Source organism: Zootoca vivipara, chromosome 6 (assembly GCF_963506605.1).
Source record: "Zootoca vivipara chromosome 6, rZooViv1.1, whole genome shotgun sequence".
NCBI lineage: Eukaryota > Metazoa > Chordata > Lepidosauria > Squamata > Lacertidae > Zootoca > Zootoca vivipara.
Window position 1 is genome coordinate 8,966,346 of NC_083281.1, and position 14,960 is coordinate 8,981,305.

Consider the following 14,960-nt stretch of genomic DNA (forward strand, 5'->3'; position numbering starts at 1 on the left):
TCCGGGGTTAACTTCCTCCAACATTTGCTGAGGTCCTAGAGAAGTGCTTCCCAAACTTTTTTGCCCCCCACCCCCCCCGGTTCCATAAACTCACCCCCAGTTCCCCCTACCCTATAAAAAGCATTGTTCAGAACAGTGGTTTGCAGAAGCCACTGAAAAGGAGAACAGTTAAAGAAAACCCAGAAAAGCAACATTTAATTGCACATTTATTCAAAAGCGAGTTGAATGAATTCAACAAACCGGATGAACTTTATAGAGTGATACCAGCTTTTCAAGTCATTTATTGCTCCAGCGCGCCCCCCTCCGCCTCTTTGCACCCCCTAAATCATCCCACTGCCCCCCACCATCGTAGAGCTTTGATCTACCCAAGAGGATTCTGGGAGATATCCTGGGCCAACCCCGAGTGTACCCAAGAGGGCTAGGGTGCGGGGCACATGAACGACGGCTGTCACTCACCTCCTCCAAGTCCATCTCTTCCGGACTGTGGTATATGTTCTGAAACTGGCCGCTTTTGGATTTCTTCAGGGGGACAACCACGATGAAGTATGCCCTGGCAGATCGGGAAAGGAGAAGGAACTGAGATGGGGAACAGGCTAAAAAGGAAAGAGAGAACGGCAGCGAAGCGCCAACCTAGCTAAGAAAAAAAAAGGTTAAAGGTGGAATGAAATACCATAGAATTTTAAGAGCTGGAAGGGTCCACAGGGGTTCATCTAGTCCAGCCCCCTGCAATGCAGGATTCCCCCCCCCCAATGTGGGGCTCAAACCCACCACCCTGGGATTAAGAGTCTCATGCTCTACCAACTGAGCTATCCCTCAATTGCAGAAGTGACGCTGCAGTTAAGCTTAGCATGAGTCAACCAGGTGATGCAGCAGCAAAAAAAACCCCAAAAAACCACTAATGCTATTCTAGGCTGCATCAACAGAAGTCTAGTGTCCAGATCAAGGGAGGTCATAGTCCTGCTCTATTCTGCCTTGGTCAGACCACACCTGGAATACTGTGTCCAGTTCTGGGCACCACAATTTAAGAAGGATGGTCAGCATGGGTTCCTGAAAAATAAGTCATGTCAGACTAATCTGATCTCATTTTTTGACAGAATTACAAGCCTGGTAGATGAAGGGAACGCTGTGGATGTAGCCTATCTTGATTTCAGCAAGGCCTTTGACAAGGTGCCCCATGATATTCTTGTAAAGAAGCTGGTAAAATGTGGGCTAGACAATGCTACCATTCAGTGGATTTGTAACTGGCTTACTGACCGAACCCAAAGGGTGCTCATCAATGGCTCCTCCTCATCCTGGAGAGTAGTGACTAGTGGGGTTCCACAGGGTTCTGTCTTGGGCCCAGTCTTGTTCAACATCTTTATCAATGACTTGGATGATGGGCTTGAGGGCATCCTGAGCAAGTTTGCAGATGACACCAAATTGGGAGTGGTGGCTAACACCCCAGAGGACAGGATCACACTTCAGAATGACCGTAACAGATTAGACAACTGGGCCAAAGCAAACAAGATGAATTTTAACAAGGAGAAATGTAAAGTACTACACTTGGGCAAAAAAAAATGAAAGGCACAAATACAGGATGGGAGACACCTGGCTTGAGAGCAGTACATGTGAAAAGGATCTAGGAGTCTTGGTAGACCACAAACTTGACATGAGTCAGCAGTGTGATGCAGCAGCTAAAAAAGCCAATGCAATTCTGGGCTGCATCAATAGGAGTATAGCATCTAGATCAAGGGAAGTAATAGTACCACTGTATTCTGCTCTGGTCAGACCTCACCTGGAGTACTGTGTCCAGTTCTGGGCACCACAGTTCAAGAAGGATACTGATAAGCTGGAACGTGTCCAGAAGAGGGCAACCAAAATGGTCAAAGGCCTGGAAACGATGCCTTATGAGGAACGGCTTAGGGAGCTGGGTATGTTTAGCCTGGAGAAGAGAAGGTTAAGGGGTGATATGATAACCATGTTCAAATATATAAAAGGATGTCATATAGAGGAGGGAGAAAGGTTGTTTTCTGCTGCTCCAGAGAAGCGGACACGGAGCAACGGATTCAAACTACAAGAAAGAAAATTCCACCTAAACATTAGGAAGAACTTCCTGACAGTAAGAGCTGTTCGGCAGTGGAATTTGCTGCCAAGGAGTGTGGTGGAGTCTCCTTCTTTGGAGGTCTTTAAGCAGAGGCTTGACAGCCATCTGTCAGGAATGCTTTGATGGTGTTTCCTGCTTGGCAGGGGGTTGGACTGGATGGCCCTTGTGGTCTCTTCCAACTCTATGATTCTATGATTCTAAGGATGTTGTTGACAAGCTGGAAGGTGGGCAGAGGAGGGTGACTGAGATGATCAAGGGTCTGGAAACCAAGCCTGATGAGGAATGGTTGAAGGAGCTGGGTATGTTTAGCCTGGGGAAGAGGAGACAGAGAGGAGATATGATAGGAATCTTCCACTATCTGTAGGGCTGTTGCATGGAAGAATGGACAAGCTTCTCTTCTCCTGCTCTGGAGGGTAGGACTCAAATCCATGGCTTCAATTACAAGAAATGAGACTCTGACTAAACATCAGGAAAAACGTTATGACAGTAAAAGCTGTTTGATAGTGGAATGGTCTCCCTCGGGAGGTGGTGGACTCTCCTTCCTTGGAGGTTTTTAAGCAGAAATTGGATGGCCATCTGTCAGGGATGCTTTAGCTGAGATTCCAGCATTGCAGGGGGTTGCACTAGATGACCCCCGGGGATCCCTTCCAACTCTACCATTCTATGATCCTATGGGATCGCCTTGCACCTATTCAACCACTTTGATTGGTGTAATTGGCACCACACTGCAGGTGCCACATGATAACACCTGCAAGAACTTAATTGTTTCATGTGGCGGCACTGAAACTTTGGAACTCCCTGCCTCTTGATATCAGGCAGGCACCTTCTCTGTATTATTTTCAGTGCTTGCTCGAGACATTTAGGCAAGGCCTGCTCAGATGTTTAGGAGGTTTGTATGTGTTTTAATCTGTTCTCTTGAGGTTTTAACTTTCTTTCTTTCTTTCTTTCTTTCTTTCTTTCTTTCTTTCTTTCTTTCTTTCTTTCTTTCTTTCTTAAACGCTTTATTAACCATAGTTACATCCATACATCAAAGATGTTTTATAGTCTGTAAATCAAACTCATCAAAATAAAAAGAAGTATGTATCTTCATAAATTTGACTTCCCGTCCTTCTCAACCTCTTTTCACTCTAATAAACCTATTACCTAAATTTATCAGCAAAATCATAATAAAATATTAATATGCATCTATGTATATATATAGAGAGGGATGCGGGTGGCACTGTGGTCTAAACCACTGAGCCTAGGGCTTGCTGATCAGAAGGTTGGCGGTTCGAATCCCTGCAACGGGGTGAGCTCCCATTGCTTGGTCCCAGCTCCTGCCCACGTTGCAGTTTGAAAGCACGCCAGTGCAAGTAGATAAATAGGTACCGTTCTGGCGGGAAGGTAAATGGCATTTCTGTGCACTGCTCTGGTTCACCAGAAGCAGCTTAGTCATGCTGGCCACATGACCCGGAAGCTGTCTGCGGACAAACGCTGGCTTCCGTGGCCTATAGAGCGAGATGAGTGCGCAACCCCAGAGTCGTCCACAACTCGACCTAATGGTCAGGGGTCCCTTTACCTTTACGTATATATATATATCTATTTTAACCCACTTAACCTTTATTTATAGAGCTTATTCAAAAGCTGCCACCAAATTTAACTTTCTGTACATTTTAAATTACAGCTGTAATTTTTGTGTATGATGAGGTTATATTGTCCCCCCCCCCTTTTGTAAAACTGCTTTGGGGGTTTCCCATCCGACAATCAAGCGGTGTATACCTTTTATGAAGCAAAGGAAAAATGAACAAGCGAACAATAATGGACGCCTGCGACACTCCACAGGTTCTGCTGAAGTTGATCCGTGTTGAATTACCATGGCTGCACTCAATCGTATGAATCATTTCAACGACTGACTTTTGATGTTTTCTGATACCTCGAATCACTATAACTCCACTGATCTGTATTAATCATTTTGACGAATTTGCTTTATTTATATGTTAATCCGTTTGATAGCATAGTGATTGCAGTGTGTGTGTGTGTGTGTGTGTGTGTGTGTTTTAATGCTGTTGTGGTTCCCGTGAGCCACTTCGGGCTCAACATTTGTTGTTGGGAAAGCGGAATAGAAGTACTAAATCAAATCGAATGTTGTTTTATTATAAAACCAATAAAATATCCCACAACTTTTTTAAAAACCAAAAAAAACGGGATACAGGGCAATTTGTCTTTTTATTGTGTTTGTAATATTTTGTCCGGAGCCCGCCAGAGTGGCTGGGGCAACCCGGTCAGATGGGCAGCATATTAATAAGAAGATTATTATTAATTTGTCTGTTTGCATTTCTTAGTACAGAAAATATTGATCTGATGTGTAGAGATCTTTCCTGTTCTGTTTAGTTCAGGAGGGTTCTGGAAGGTTTCCTCTCTGTGTGAAATACAGTTCTTGTTTGGGTTATTCCTTCCGAGAAACTGAGCACAGCTGGTTTCAACAAGCTTCTGTTATCTCTTTCTGTCAAGGTCATGCTAACTACTGTATAATAGTCAGGCCAGAAGGAGCCTGGTTTTTACTTACGTTCTCTTTCTATCTCTTTGTTCTGGTGTGGCGCTCTGTATGCCATAGTGTTAAGGTTTAGTCTTCTTATAATAAGTTCTGGTAAGTTTTAAGTTAAGTCTGCTGCAACTGGATTTCTTATGGATGCATTGGATTTGTGACCATTGTGCTCATTTGCCTTCAGTAGCAGCAAACCTCTGCTGGGTGAAATACAATTGCCTCTGGTCTATTTTTGGGGAACTTGGCAATGTGTTTAAGCCCCCAACCCCCACCCCAGCATGACATTGTTATAATCATTATTAGGTAAAGGGGCCCCTGACCATCAGGTCCAGTCGTGTCCGACTCTGGGGTTGCGGCGCTCATCTCGCTCTATAGGCCGAGGGAGCCGGCGTTTGTCCGCAGACAGCTTCCGGGTCATGTGGCCAGCATGACAAAGCTGCTTCTGGCGAACCAGAGCAGCGCACGGAAACGCCGTTTACCTTCCCGCCAGAGCGGTCCCTAATTATCTACTTGCACTTTGACGTGCTTTCGAACTGCTAGGTTGGCAGGAGCTGGGACCGAGCAACGAGAGCTCACCCCATTGCAGGGATTTGAACTGCCAACCTTCTGATCAGCAAGCCCTAGGCTCTGAGAAATAAATACATTAAAATCCCTGGCAGGGAGCTACGTGAAACCAGGCTTGTGGGCTGCAGGTTGCTTGACCTCCCTGCAACTTTTACGTACTGCGCGGGTGAATCTGAGCCTTTCACTTCCGGCAGGTTCACCATGATGCTCCCGTCCATATCGTGTCTGTAGGTCACCTCTGGCTTCCGGCTGAGCAGGTTGGCTGCCGTCGAAACCTCCACCTGCTGCTGGAGGTTCCCCAAGGTCCCCTTCGGACCTTTCAGGATGAACTTGTACGACATGTGAGGTCTTAGGTTGGTGATGAGCTTCTTAGTGGCGCGGCCGTCAACTTCAATCTCTTTGCCCTCATGCTGGATCTGAAGTTCGGGGGGGGGGGACAGGGGAGAAGCGAGTCGAGGTTTACGAGAGGTTGGCAAGTGAGGGAATGTGTACCTCGGGGTGAAAGGGGGGCCCCCACCCCCTACCCACCCCAACAGGTAGAGCACAACGCTTCCCAAACATAATATAAATCTGTACCGTGTACGGAACGGCAGAGTTGTAATTCTCGGGGAACTCCCATCCTAGGAGGACCGACGTCTTGGTCACCATCCTCACTTTGAAGTTTTTGGGGAAAACTGTTGGAAAGAAAAGCAGTGAGGGGAGGCGGGGAGCAAGGGAGGCGGGGTGAAAAGAGCCACATTTTGGGAATTCCAAACAACCGGCAAGAAGCATCTTCCAACCAATCGGCAATGCCTTCCGAAATACACAACGCTACGGCTTCCGCCCAGAAAGGTTGCCCCTTCTGTTCCATTCCATTCCATCCCGCACCCAACCCTGGCACCATGACATCACACAATGGGACATGCCCCCTCCTCCCTGTGCCCGCCCCTATGTAGCTCCTGATTGGCTGCTGAGGAGAAAAGGGTCTCTGCGGGGGGGGGGGGTTGTCGTGTGGAGCTCGTGTTTCGTTTATCTCCCCTTCCCCTGTTTTGCGGTTTGCAAAAAAAGAGAGAGAGAAAGAGAAAGAGAAAAAGAGAAAGCAAAGGAGAAAGCAGAAGAAAAGGCTCCTCCCACCTGTGATAGCGACTGCTCCGCCCAGCTGTCAATCAAGGAGGACTGTCTGGACTTGACTTTTGGAAGAAAGAGGAAAGAGGACTTACCTGCCGAAGGCAGAGAGAAGCCACCTGCCTTTCTAATTTTGATTTTTTTTAAAAAAAGGAACGTACTCACACGCCTGTCTTCCAAGCCAGCGGGGAGCTTAATGGCTTTTGATTTGCGTGTTTTGGTTTTTATTTCATTTTTAATCGCTTTGTGGTTTTGTTTTTGTTTTTTTACTTCTCTGCCTCCCGGAAGCGGCTCAGGATACAGGGAGAGAGAGTCACCGTGGAGAAGCCGGCAAGTCCTACCTTGGTCCAGGAGGAACGTCCGGTATTGGACAGAAGGGCTGTACGGCCCGGGACCTTTACTGGTGTGGGCTCGGATTTTAACATCATAGGCCGTGTTGGGCTTGAGGCCGTTCAGCGTGTACGAGTTCTCGGGAGACGGAGGGAGCTCCTTCTCCTGCGGGCTCCCGGAAGAGGCGGCTTCTCGGTAAGCCACGGTGTACTTGACAATGACCCCGTTCCTCTCGGCCATGACAGGGGGCATCCAGTGGAACTGCACGGACTTGGAGGTGATGTTGCTGGCCTCGAGGATCTGCGGGTAGCCCTTGGGCACGTCTTCCGGGATGGTGAGCTCCTGGACCGCTTCCTCCCCGAAGCCGGACCGGCTTTTGACGGCCAGCTTGAAGACGTACGTGGCCCCTCGGTGGATGTTGGTGGCGGTGTACCTGTCCTCCTCGGAGGAGAATTCCAGCGTCGCCAAGGGGTCAACGTCCCGGCGGCCAAACTGCAAGCGGTAGCCCAGCACCTGGCCCTCTGCGTCCAGGGGAGGCTCCCACTTGACCAGCAGGGCGTTTTCTTGAGTCGGGTGGACGGACAGGATCGGCTTCCCTGGGACTTGAGAACAGAAGAGAGGCAGACCAGGTCAGGAGGAGAGGCAGCAGTAAATCGCACGCCGTGCGAGTCTGGAGTTAACTCTCGATGAGCAAGAACACAACCTGCACAGGCTTGGTGGGATGTCAGGCCTATTGAGCACAGCAGATCATCCCCAGGAGGTTGAGTTGGAAGTCCTCGCCTCCCCACAGCTGCTGAAGTCCCCTCCTCTCCAGGGCTTTCCCCAGGCAATCAGAGACTGTGCCTGCATGCAGCCAACCAACCTCTCCTCCGCCCTTTTCATGCCTCTCCTGGTTCTGTGAGACCAGAGGGAGCGGAGTTGGTTGCAGCAGGAAGGGGAGAAATCCGGGACTCTTCACCAGATGGACTTCCTCTCTACCTCTTGGCCTCTCTCCTTCCCTGCTTCTGCTTCTGAACTTTTCTCTGCCACAGCCTGTCCCTGCTCACTAAGCCCTGTTACCTCTTCTGCTTCCGACACCTCCTCCTCCCATAGAATCATAGAATTGTACAGTTGGAAGAGACCGTGAGAGTCATCTAGTCCAACCGCCTGCAATGGAGGAATCTTTTGCCCAACGTGGGGCTCGAACTCACAGCCCAGAGATTAAGTCTCATGCTCTACTGAATGAGCTATCCCATAGATGGCCAGTTTAAAGAAATGAGAATTTTAGATGGCCAAGGATGGCTCTGTAAGAGTGGGCAGGGGTTGCCTAACAAATTCGAGCACTCTGAACAAACTACACTTCCCAGGATCCTTTGCGGGGGGGGGGGGAGTCATTACTGTTTGAAGTGGTTTGATCCTGCTTTAAAGGTATGGCTTATAAGGGGCCTTAGAGAAGTGAAGAGCCAATGCAGGAAGATATTTTGGGACAGAAGTGCAGAGAGGTAAGGGGCTCTCAGCACTCGTAACAAACTGCAGTTCCCAGAATCCTTTGGGGGAAGCCATGGGTGTTTAAAGTGATATGGCACTGTTTAAAATGTATAGTGGAGATGGGCTCTCCCTATTCTTGCTCTCTTAGGGAGGAAAACGCCCCCTTCCAAGATGGTTCGGATTTGTTTTGACTCCCTGAAACACGTTCTTGACAGAATAGCAGTGACTCAGTGTTGGATCTAACCTGCTTTAACTGTTCGCTGTGCAATGGCCTCCCCAGTTATGACACTGCTTTGTTGCTGCCCTGAGAAGCTATTAAATAAATTGGAGTCCTTGGAGAGTTGAGAAAATCAAATGAAAAGAATCCAAGAGCTCCGACCAGGTAGTGGAATAATTTTTAGAAAGTTTTAAGTTGAGAATAATAAGACAAACATGAATGGTACGCTTTGACCTTGAAACTATGAAACTAGAGCTGATGAAGAATAAACCGAAACAGGGCCTTCTCCTTGATTTCTAAAAACTGGATTACTACTGAAATTTGTCCTATTATTCTCAACTTAAAACTTTCTAAAATTTATTCCACTACCTGGCCAGAGCTCTGGGATTCTTTTCATTTGATTTGCCCTGAGAAGCTACCGGTATGGCACTGCAAAATCAGGAGAAAAATTAACCAGAATTATCTGCAGCATGAAACGTTAACAGGACTTCAGCAGTGGGGTACTGGATATTCACCGCAGTGTGACTGGGCTGAAAGTGGGATTGTGTGTGACTGCCCTGAGCACGAATCATCACGAATGCACACTTTTTAAAAAAGGACACCTGGAGGGGCTGAAACTGGGACTCCAGATCATCTGCTTGTCCAGGATTGCCTGCTTCTGACCAACAATTACTCTCCAGCATTGCAATGGGCAAAGAAGGGTTCCCCCTGCCGTTATCATCTGCTATCTTGAGATGCCAGGGGCTGAGCTTGGCATTTCCGCATGCAGGGATGGTTCTTTCTCCCAGCCCCCTGGTTTTATTTTCACAACAGCCCTGTGAGGCAGGTTCGGCTGAGAGGGGCAGCAGCTGGGCCAAAGCTCCGGGAATGATATGAGCTTGGGGAATGGTTTTCCCTTGACCAAAATGTGAATTATTGACTGGACAGCACAAAGCAGATAAAAGATTGCCAAAGACCCATTTGGAAGATTTGGCAAGGAAAAGAAGCAATTTCCCCAAATTAGGATTTATTTATTTTCTTTTAAAAAGAAAGAAAACAAATTATCTATCTGAAGCTAAATGGAACGAGTTCTTGGATAAGAGCTTATCAGTGATGGATGGATGGACAAACCCAGCAGGAATGAAATAAGATCTAGGAAGAAGATGAGGAGGAGGAGGAGGAGGAGGAGAGAAAAACATGAAGATAAATCTTCACAAAAGATGAGATTTTTTGCGGGGGAGTGTCCTGGAAGGCCTAGTCATCTAGTGCAGTGTTTCCCAACCTTGTGCCTCCATATGTTTTGAGACTACAATTCCCATCATCCCTAGCTAGCAAGACCAGTGGTCAGGAATGATGGGAAATGTAGTCCGAAAACAGCTGGAGGCACAAGGTTGGGAAACACTGATCTAGTGAACCACACTAGTAATCTTCTAGCCAATCATACTCGTCATAGTCTAGCTAATCAGAATCCTAAGATTCACACTAATCAGAATCTTGATCTTCTAGCCAATCTACACCCTTATTTTCTAGCCAATCTACATCCTGATCGTCTAGCCAAGCTACATCCTTATTTTCTAGCCAATCAGAAACCTCAGCTTCACGCCAATCAGGATCCTGATCGTCTAGCAAATCCACACCCTTATTTTCTAGCCAATCAGAATCCTCAGCTTGACACCAATCAGAATCCTTATCTTCTAGCCAATCTCCCTTGTGAGCTTCTAGGCAATCACTCCCTGCACTTACGGCACCGAGTGGGATTTTTATTTCCTACGCTTCAAACTCAGATGCTCAACGTTCACCATCCACGCCACCTTGGGAAATAAGGGTGTCTTGATTGATAATGGGGTGCTAACATTTCTTTTGCTTCTTATTTATCACTTGCTTTGTATACGGCATGAGGCATTACCCTGATGCTGCACTTTTGGGTTTAGTAATGGTCATTATGTTAAAATAATAAGATTTTGAAATGATTTTAAAAACAGAAAAGAAAGCATTCTGCAGTTGCCTTTGTGCAACAGCCCTGCCAAGAAGGCTGGCAGTATTGCCCTCTTAGGGATGCTCACCTGCCCCCTTGGTCACGACCAGCCTGGGTTTGCTGCGAGTGCCGTCTCCCTTCATGGTGTAGGCAGCCACAGTGATGGAATAGGCAGTCTCTGGCTGCAGCCCAGCGATGATCATTTCCTGGGGACGGGAATCCAAGAGAAGGAGAGAGAGATTTTTTTTTTTACCCTTTTAAATATCGAAGGCAGAACACTTTGAGTTTGGTGGTAGCGGGAGAACCAACAACGGGGATTGCATGCAGGGAACACAACGCAAGCGAGAGAAAAAGGAAAAGAGGGGTTGCAAGGTTGCGGGAAGGAAATGCACACAGTTTAGCTACGAAAACACGCACGCACACACACAAGCGGCTCTGAGGAATCCTCTTTATGCAAAACATGCAGCCGAGAGAGAGGGGGGGCTTTGCTCCTCCATCTCCCTCCCAGCACCTCTCCCTCTATCTCGGCAGAAAATGCTTCCGCTGTCAAAACGCTCTGCCAGGTTCTTCAAAGGAGTTCAGAGTCTCGGAGGAGAGGAGAGGAAAAGAGAACCCAGCAGCTTCAAGGAGATTAGAAACCTCCTTTTCACGTGCAAACGCCATGCACCCCACCCCTCCCCTCCCGACAGGCCGCTTCTGGAAAAGGATGCATGTGTGCTTGGGGGCGGCGGTGGGGGCAGCGGCGGGGCGGGGGCAATTTAATTCCAGACACGGGGGTGCCTCTTTGGACTGTGAATGCAGCTGCTTTGGGGTCCTGCCCCGTCAGCTCCAGGCACTTTGTCGGGGTCTCCCTGCCACGGGCGAAGCAACATCCAACTGCTGGGACCGCTCCCTTGTTTCAGAGACAGGAGGGGTGGGTTTGCAGGGCAGCAAACACAGGAGCCGAGGTCCCTTTGGCTCCCCCCCCCCAATTAAACATTTGAGGGGGCCGGGAACCCAAAGTTCATGGGCATTGCCGTTCAAATTGTGTGCCTGTCTTGTGATCAATCCTTTGGGCTGGGGCTTACCTGCCCCCTCCCCATAGGTAAAGGTAAAGGGACCCCTGACCATTAGGTCCAGTCGTGACCGACTCTGGGGTTGCAGCGCTCATCTCGCATTATTGGCCAAGGGAGCCGGCGTACAGCTTCCAGGTCATGTGGCCAGCATGACAAAGCCGCTTCTGGCAAACCAGAGCAGCTCATGGAAACGCCGTTTACCTTCCCGCTGTAGCGGTTCCTATTTATCTACTTGCATTTTGACGTGCTTTCGAACTGTTAGGTTGGCAGGAGCTGGGACCAAGCAACGGGAGCTCACCCCGTCACAGGGATTCGAACCGCCAACCTTCTGATCAGCAAGCCCTAGGCTTAGTGGTTTAGCCCACAGCGCCACCTGGGTCCCCCCCCCTCCCCATATTTCCCAGCAAAGGAAAGAGCGCTTCTGCCATAGGCTAAGAGAGGCCCTGCTGGCTTGCCACAGAGGAGGTGGGAGGGAGATTCTGTCTGATATGGCCCCTGGACAGAACAGGATGGTGCTGCTTGGAGAATCCTGGTTCTGCAAGGACACTGAGCAGTCTCTGTTCCTGTGCAGCAAGCTTGGGGAAGGTCCCTCCCCGCCCGAACCCGGCGGGGGGGCTGCATTTTCTCCTGGGCGACCTTAGGGGGCCACTTGTCAGTGGTGGGCAGTGCGATCTGCCAAAGAAGGCGGAGCCAATTAATGCAAACACCACCTTTCGACACTCGGCTACTTTCCCTACTTCCCCCTCTCCATCCTCCAGGCAAGGCGAACGAATTCCAGCCCTCTGAACAAACTACGCTTCCCAAGAAGCGCTCGGAAAAACATCGAAGGGGAGTGCGAATCAGGGCTGGTGAGGGGGTTGGGGTGCCTGGAGAGAGCTTCCTGGGCCAGGTAGAGAGGTCTGGAGGGCCACATTTGCCCCAGACTGTATATGTGTGTGTTTGTAAGCCGTTTTGAGAGCTATAAAGCGGGAGAGACATCAAAGATGACAGCGGACAGAAGCTGCTTCTGCACGGCGGGCCGGTTAAACGGCCTGGCAAGGCCTCCCTTTGCCCGGAGCGATGCAAGGGAAACTGCCGGAAGGGGGCATGGGAGGAGAAAAAGGGCGAAAGTATGAAGTCCACAAATGCCATAGCATCACCAACGGAAGGGAAGGGAAGGGGGGCGGGGCAGAGCAGAGCCAAAGGGTCACCCGGACAAGAAAGAGTCCGTACTTACGTATTCTGCAGTGTCATCGGTTTCCCACTGAGCAAAAGAGGGTATGCGGTTAAGGACAGAAAGAGGAAAGAGAAATGTGTAAGACAGAGAGAGAGAGAAAGTTTGCAGAGGAGCAGTTCGGAAGCATAATAGCCCGCTTCTCGGAAGCCCGTGAAGAGGGGGTGGTCCAAGGAGGGATGAGGTTAGTAGAATGCACTACTGGGGGGTTGGACTAGATGACATTTGGGCTCCCCCCGCAACTAAAATTTTATGATTCTTACGTAAGAAAAAGGCAGCATCTGGGGGACGACCCTTTTCGGAGCGTGGAACATTTTCAAGGTGAAAGGTTTGTTTTCAGGGGGTGGGGGACGTAGCTCAGTGGTTAGAGCACCTGTTTGCATGCAGTCCTTGCCTGAAACCCTGGACAGCTGGTGCCAGTCTGTGTGGACGATCCTGAGCCAAATGGACCAGGGGTCAGGCTCAGTAGGAGGCAACTTATACTTAATGCAGGCAGAGCTCAGCTGAAGCACATCTTGCCTTGCATTCGGAAGCTCCCAGGTTTAACCACCAACATATTTAAAGGTAAAGGGACCCCTGACCATTAGGTCCAGTCGTGACCGACTCTGGGGTTGTGGCGCTCATCTCACTTTGCTGGCTGAGGGAGCCGGCGTACAGCTTCCAGGTCATGTGGCCAGCATGACAAAGCCGCTTCTGGCAAACCAAGCAGCGCACGGAAACGCCATTTACCTTCCCGCTGTAGCAGTACCTACTTATCTACTTGCACTTTGACGTGCTTTCAAACTGCTAGGTTGGCAGGAGCTGGGACCGAGCAACGGGAGCTCACCCCGTCGCAGGGATTCGAACCGCCAACCTTCTGATCGGCAAGCCCTAGGCTCTGTGGTTTAACCCACAGCGCCACAGAGCTTTTTTCTCTCGTACCAAAGCAATTCAAAGCACTGACAGTAAATAATCAAAGCACATAACGTTAAAAGCAATATGAAACAGAGCATATCAACATGTGAAACCCATTCTTTTTTTCTTTTTCTTTTGAAAGGCAGGATTAAAACATCCCACCCACTAACAAGAGGCTGCAGATAACTAAGAGCCGAAGTGTGGTGGGGAAAATGCTTTTGCCTTGTTGACTAAAAGTACCGAAAAGGCCTGTTCTCATGTTGCCACCCTCTAGAGCAGTGTTTCCCAACCTTGTGCCTCCAGATGTTTTGGGACTACAACTCCCATCATCCCTAGCTAGCAAGACCAGTGGTCAGGAATGATGGGAATTGTAGTCCGAAAACAGCTGGAGGCACAAGGTTGGGAAACACTGCTCTAGAGCTCCCTTGCGGGGGATGCACAGATAAAGGCCTCGGAGGACCATTTCTGGGTCCAGGTTGGTTCATAAGGAGAGAGGCGGTCCCGGAGGTATATAATAATAATAATAATAATAATAATAATAATAATAATAATTTATTTATTTATTTATTTATACCCCGCCCATCTGGCTGGGTTTCCCCAGCCAATCTGGGCGGCTTCCAGCAAAATATTAAAATACAATAGTCCATCAAACATTAAAAGCTTCCCTAAACAGGGCTGCCCTCAGATGTCTTCTAAAAGTCTGGTAGATGTTTTTCTCTTTGACCTCTGGTGGGAGGGCGGGTGCCACTACCGAGAAGGCCCTCTGCCTGGTTCCCTGTAACTTGGCTTCTCGTGGCGAGCGAACTGCCAGAAGGCCCTCGGCGCTGGTACTGGGCTGGTCCTGAGCTGCATAAGGCTTCGTAGGTCAAAACCAATGCTAGATTGGACAAGGAAACTAATTGGTAGCCCGTGGCAGTCTAGGTGTCAGCCAGGACTTGGTGTTATATGCCCAGGCTCTGAACCATCTTCAAGGGCAGCCCCACACTTAGCACCTTGCAATAGCCTAACCCAGACGTCAGCGGAGCGTAGACAATGGATGTTAGGCTACCGTAGATCATTAGGAGAAGCAGCAGCAGCTGTGCTCACCTGAGCGTCAGCCAGCATCACGTCCTTGATCTGGGGTAGACCGCTGGCCTCTCCGTTCTCCATTCGGATGTAGTGTACTTGGTAGCCGCGGATCTGCCCGTGCTGGCGGTTCTGGAGCGGCGAGCGCCAGAACACTTGGATGGCGGTCGAATTCAGAACCTCCACTTCCACTTTGCGTGGCGGGGCACTGGGCACTGAAAGAGAGGGAAAGGTAGGAGCCAGAGGAAGAGAGAGAGAGAGAGAGAGAGAGAGAGAGAGAGAGAGAGAGAGAGAGAGAGAGAGAGAAGGAGAGAAGGTGCGTGTTTCAGCTTTAACGCAGGAAATGCACTTTTTTCGGGGGGGGGGGGGAGATCTCACACGAAGCTCAAAGCATCCTGGGTTCAAAGGTCCCGAGACTGGCTTCTTTGCCATTTAGCCCAATTTTATTTTCTACGCAAGCACAGCGGTTCAGGAGTGTCAGGTCCCAAAG

General features: G+C 49.2%; 1 protein-coding gene across 4 annotated transcripts in view; it reads right to left on the reverse strand.

Moving 5' to 3' along the window:
* The window catches only part of PTPRS (protein tyrosine phosphatase receptor type S), a 225,725-nt gene that overhangs the window by 54,925 nt on the left and 155,840 nt on the right, over positions 1-14,960 (reverse strand). For 2 of the 4 annotated variants that reach the window (XM_035118880.2, XM_060275383.1), the window contains exons 12-17: positions 14,492-14,685; positions 10,332-10,449; positions 6,617-7,207; positions 5,748-5,845; positions 5,331-5,587; positions 457-550 (exon numbers count right to left, since the gene is read on the reverse strand). In XM_035118880.2, coding sequence (XP_034974771.2) covers positions 457-550; positions 5,331-5,587; positions 5,748-5,845; positions 6,617-7,207; positions 10,332-10,449; positions 14,492-14,685 — 1,352 coding nt within the window. The remainder of the gene's footprint in view (positions 1-456; positions 551-5,330; positions 5,588-5,747; positions 5,846-6,616; positions 7,208-10,331; positions 10,450-14,491; positions 14,686-14,960) is intronic. The other 2 variants (XM_060275384.1, XM_035118881.2) reach the window with 1 other exon arrangement.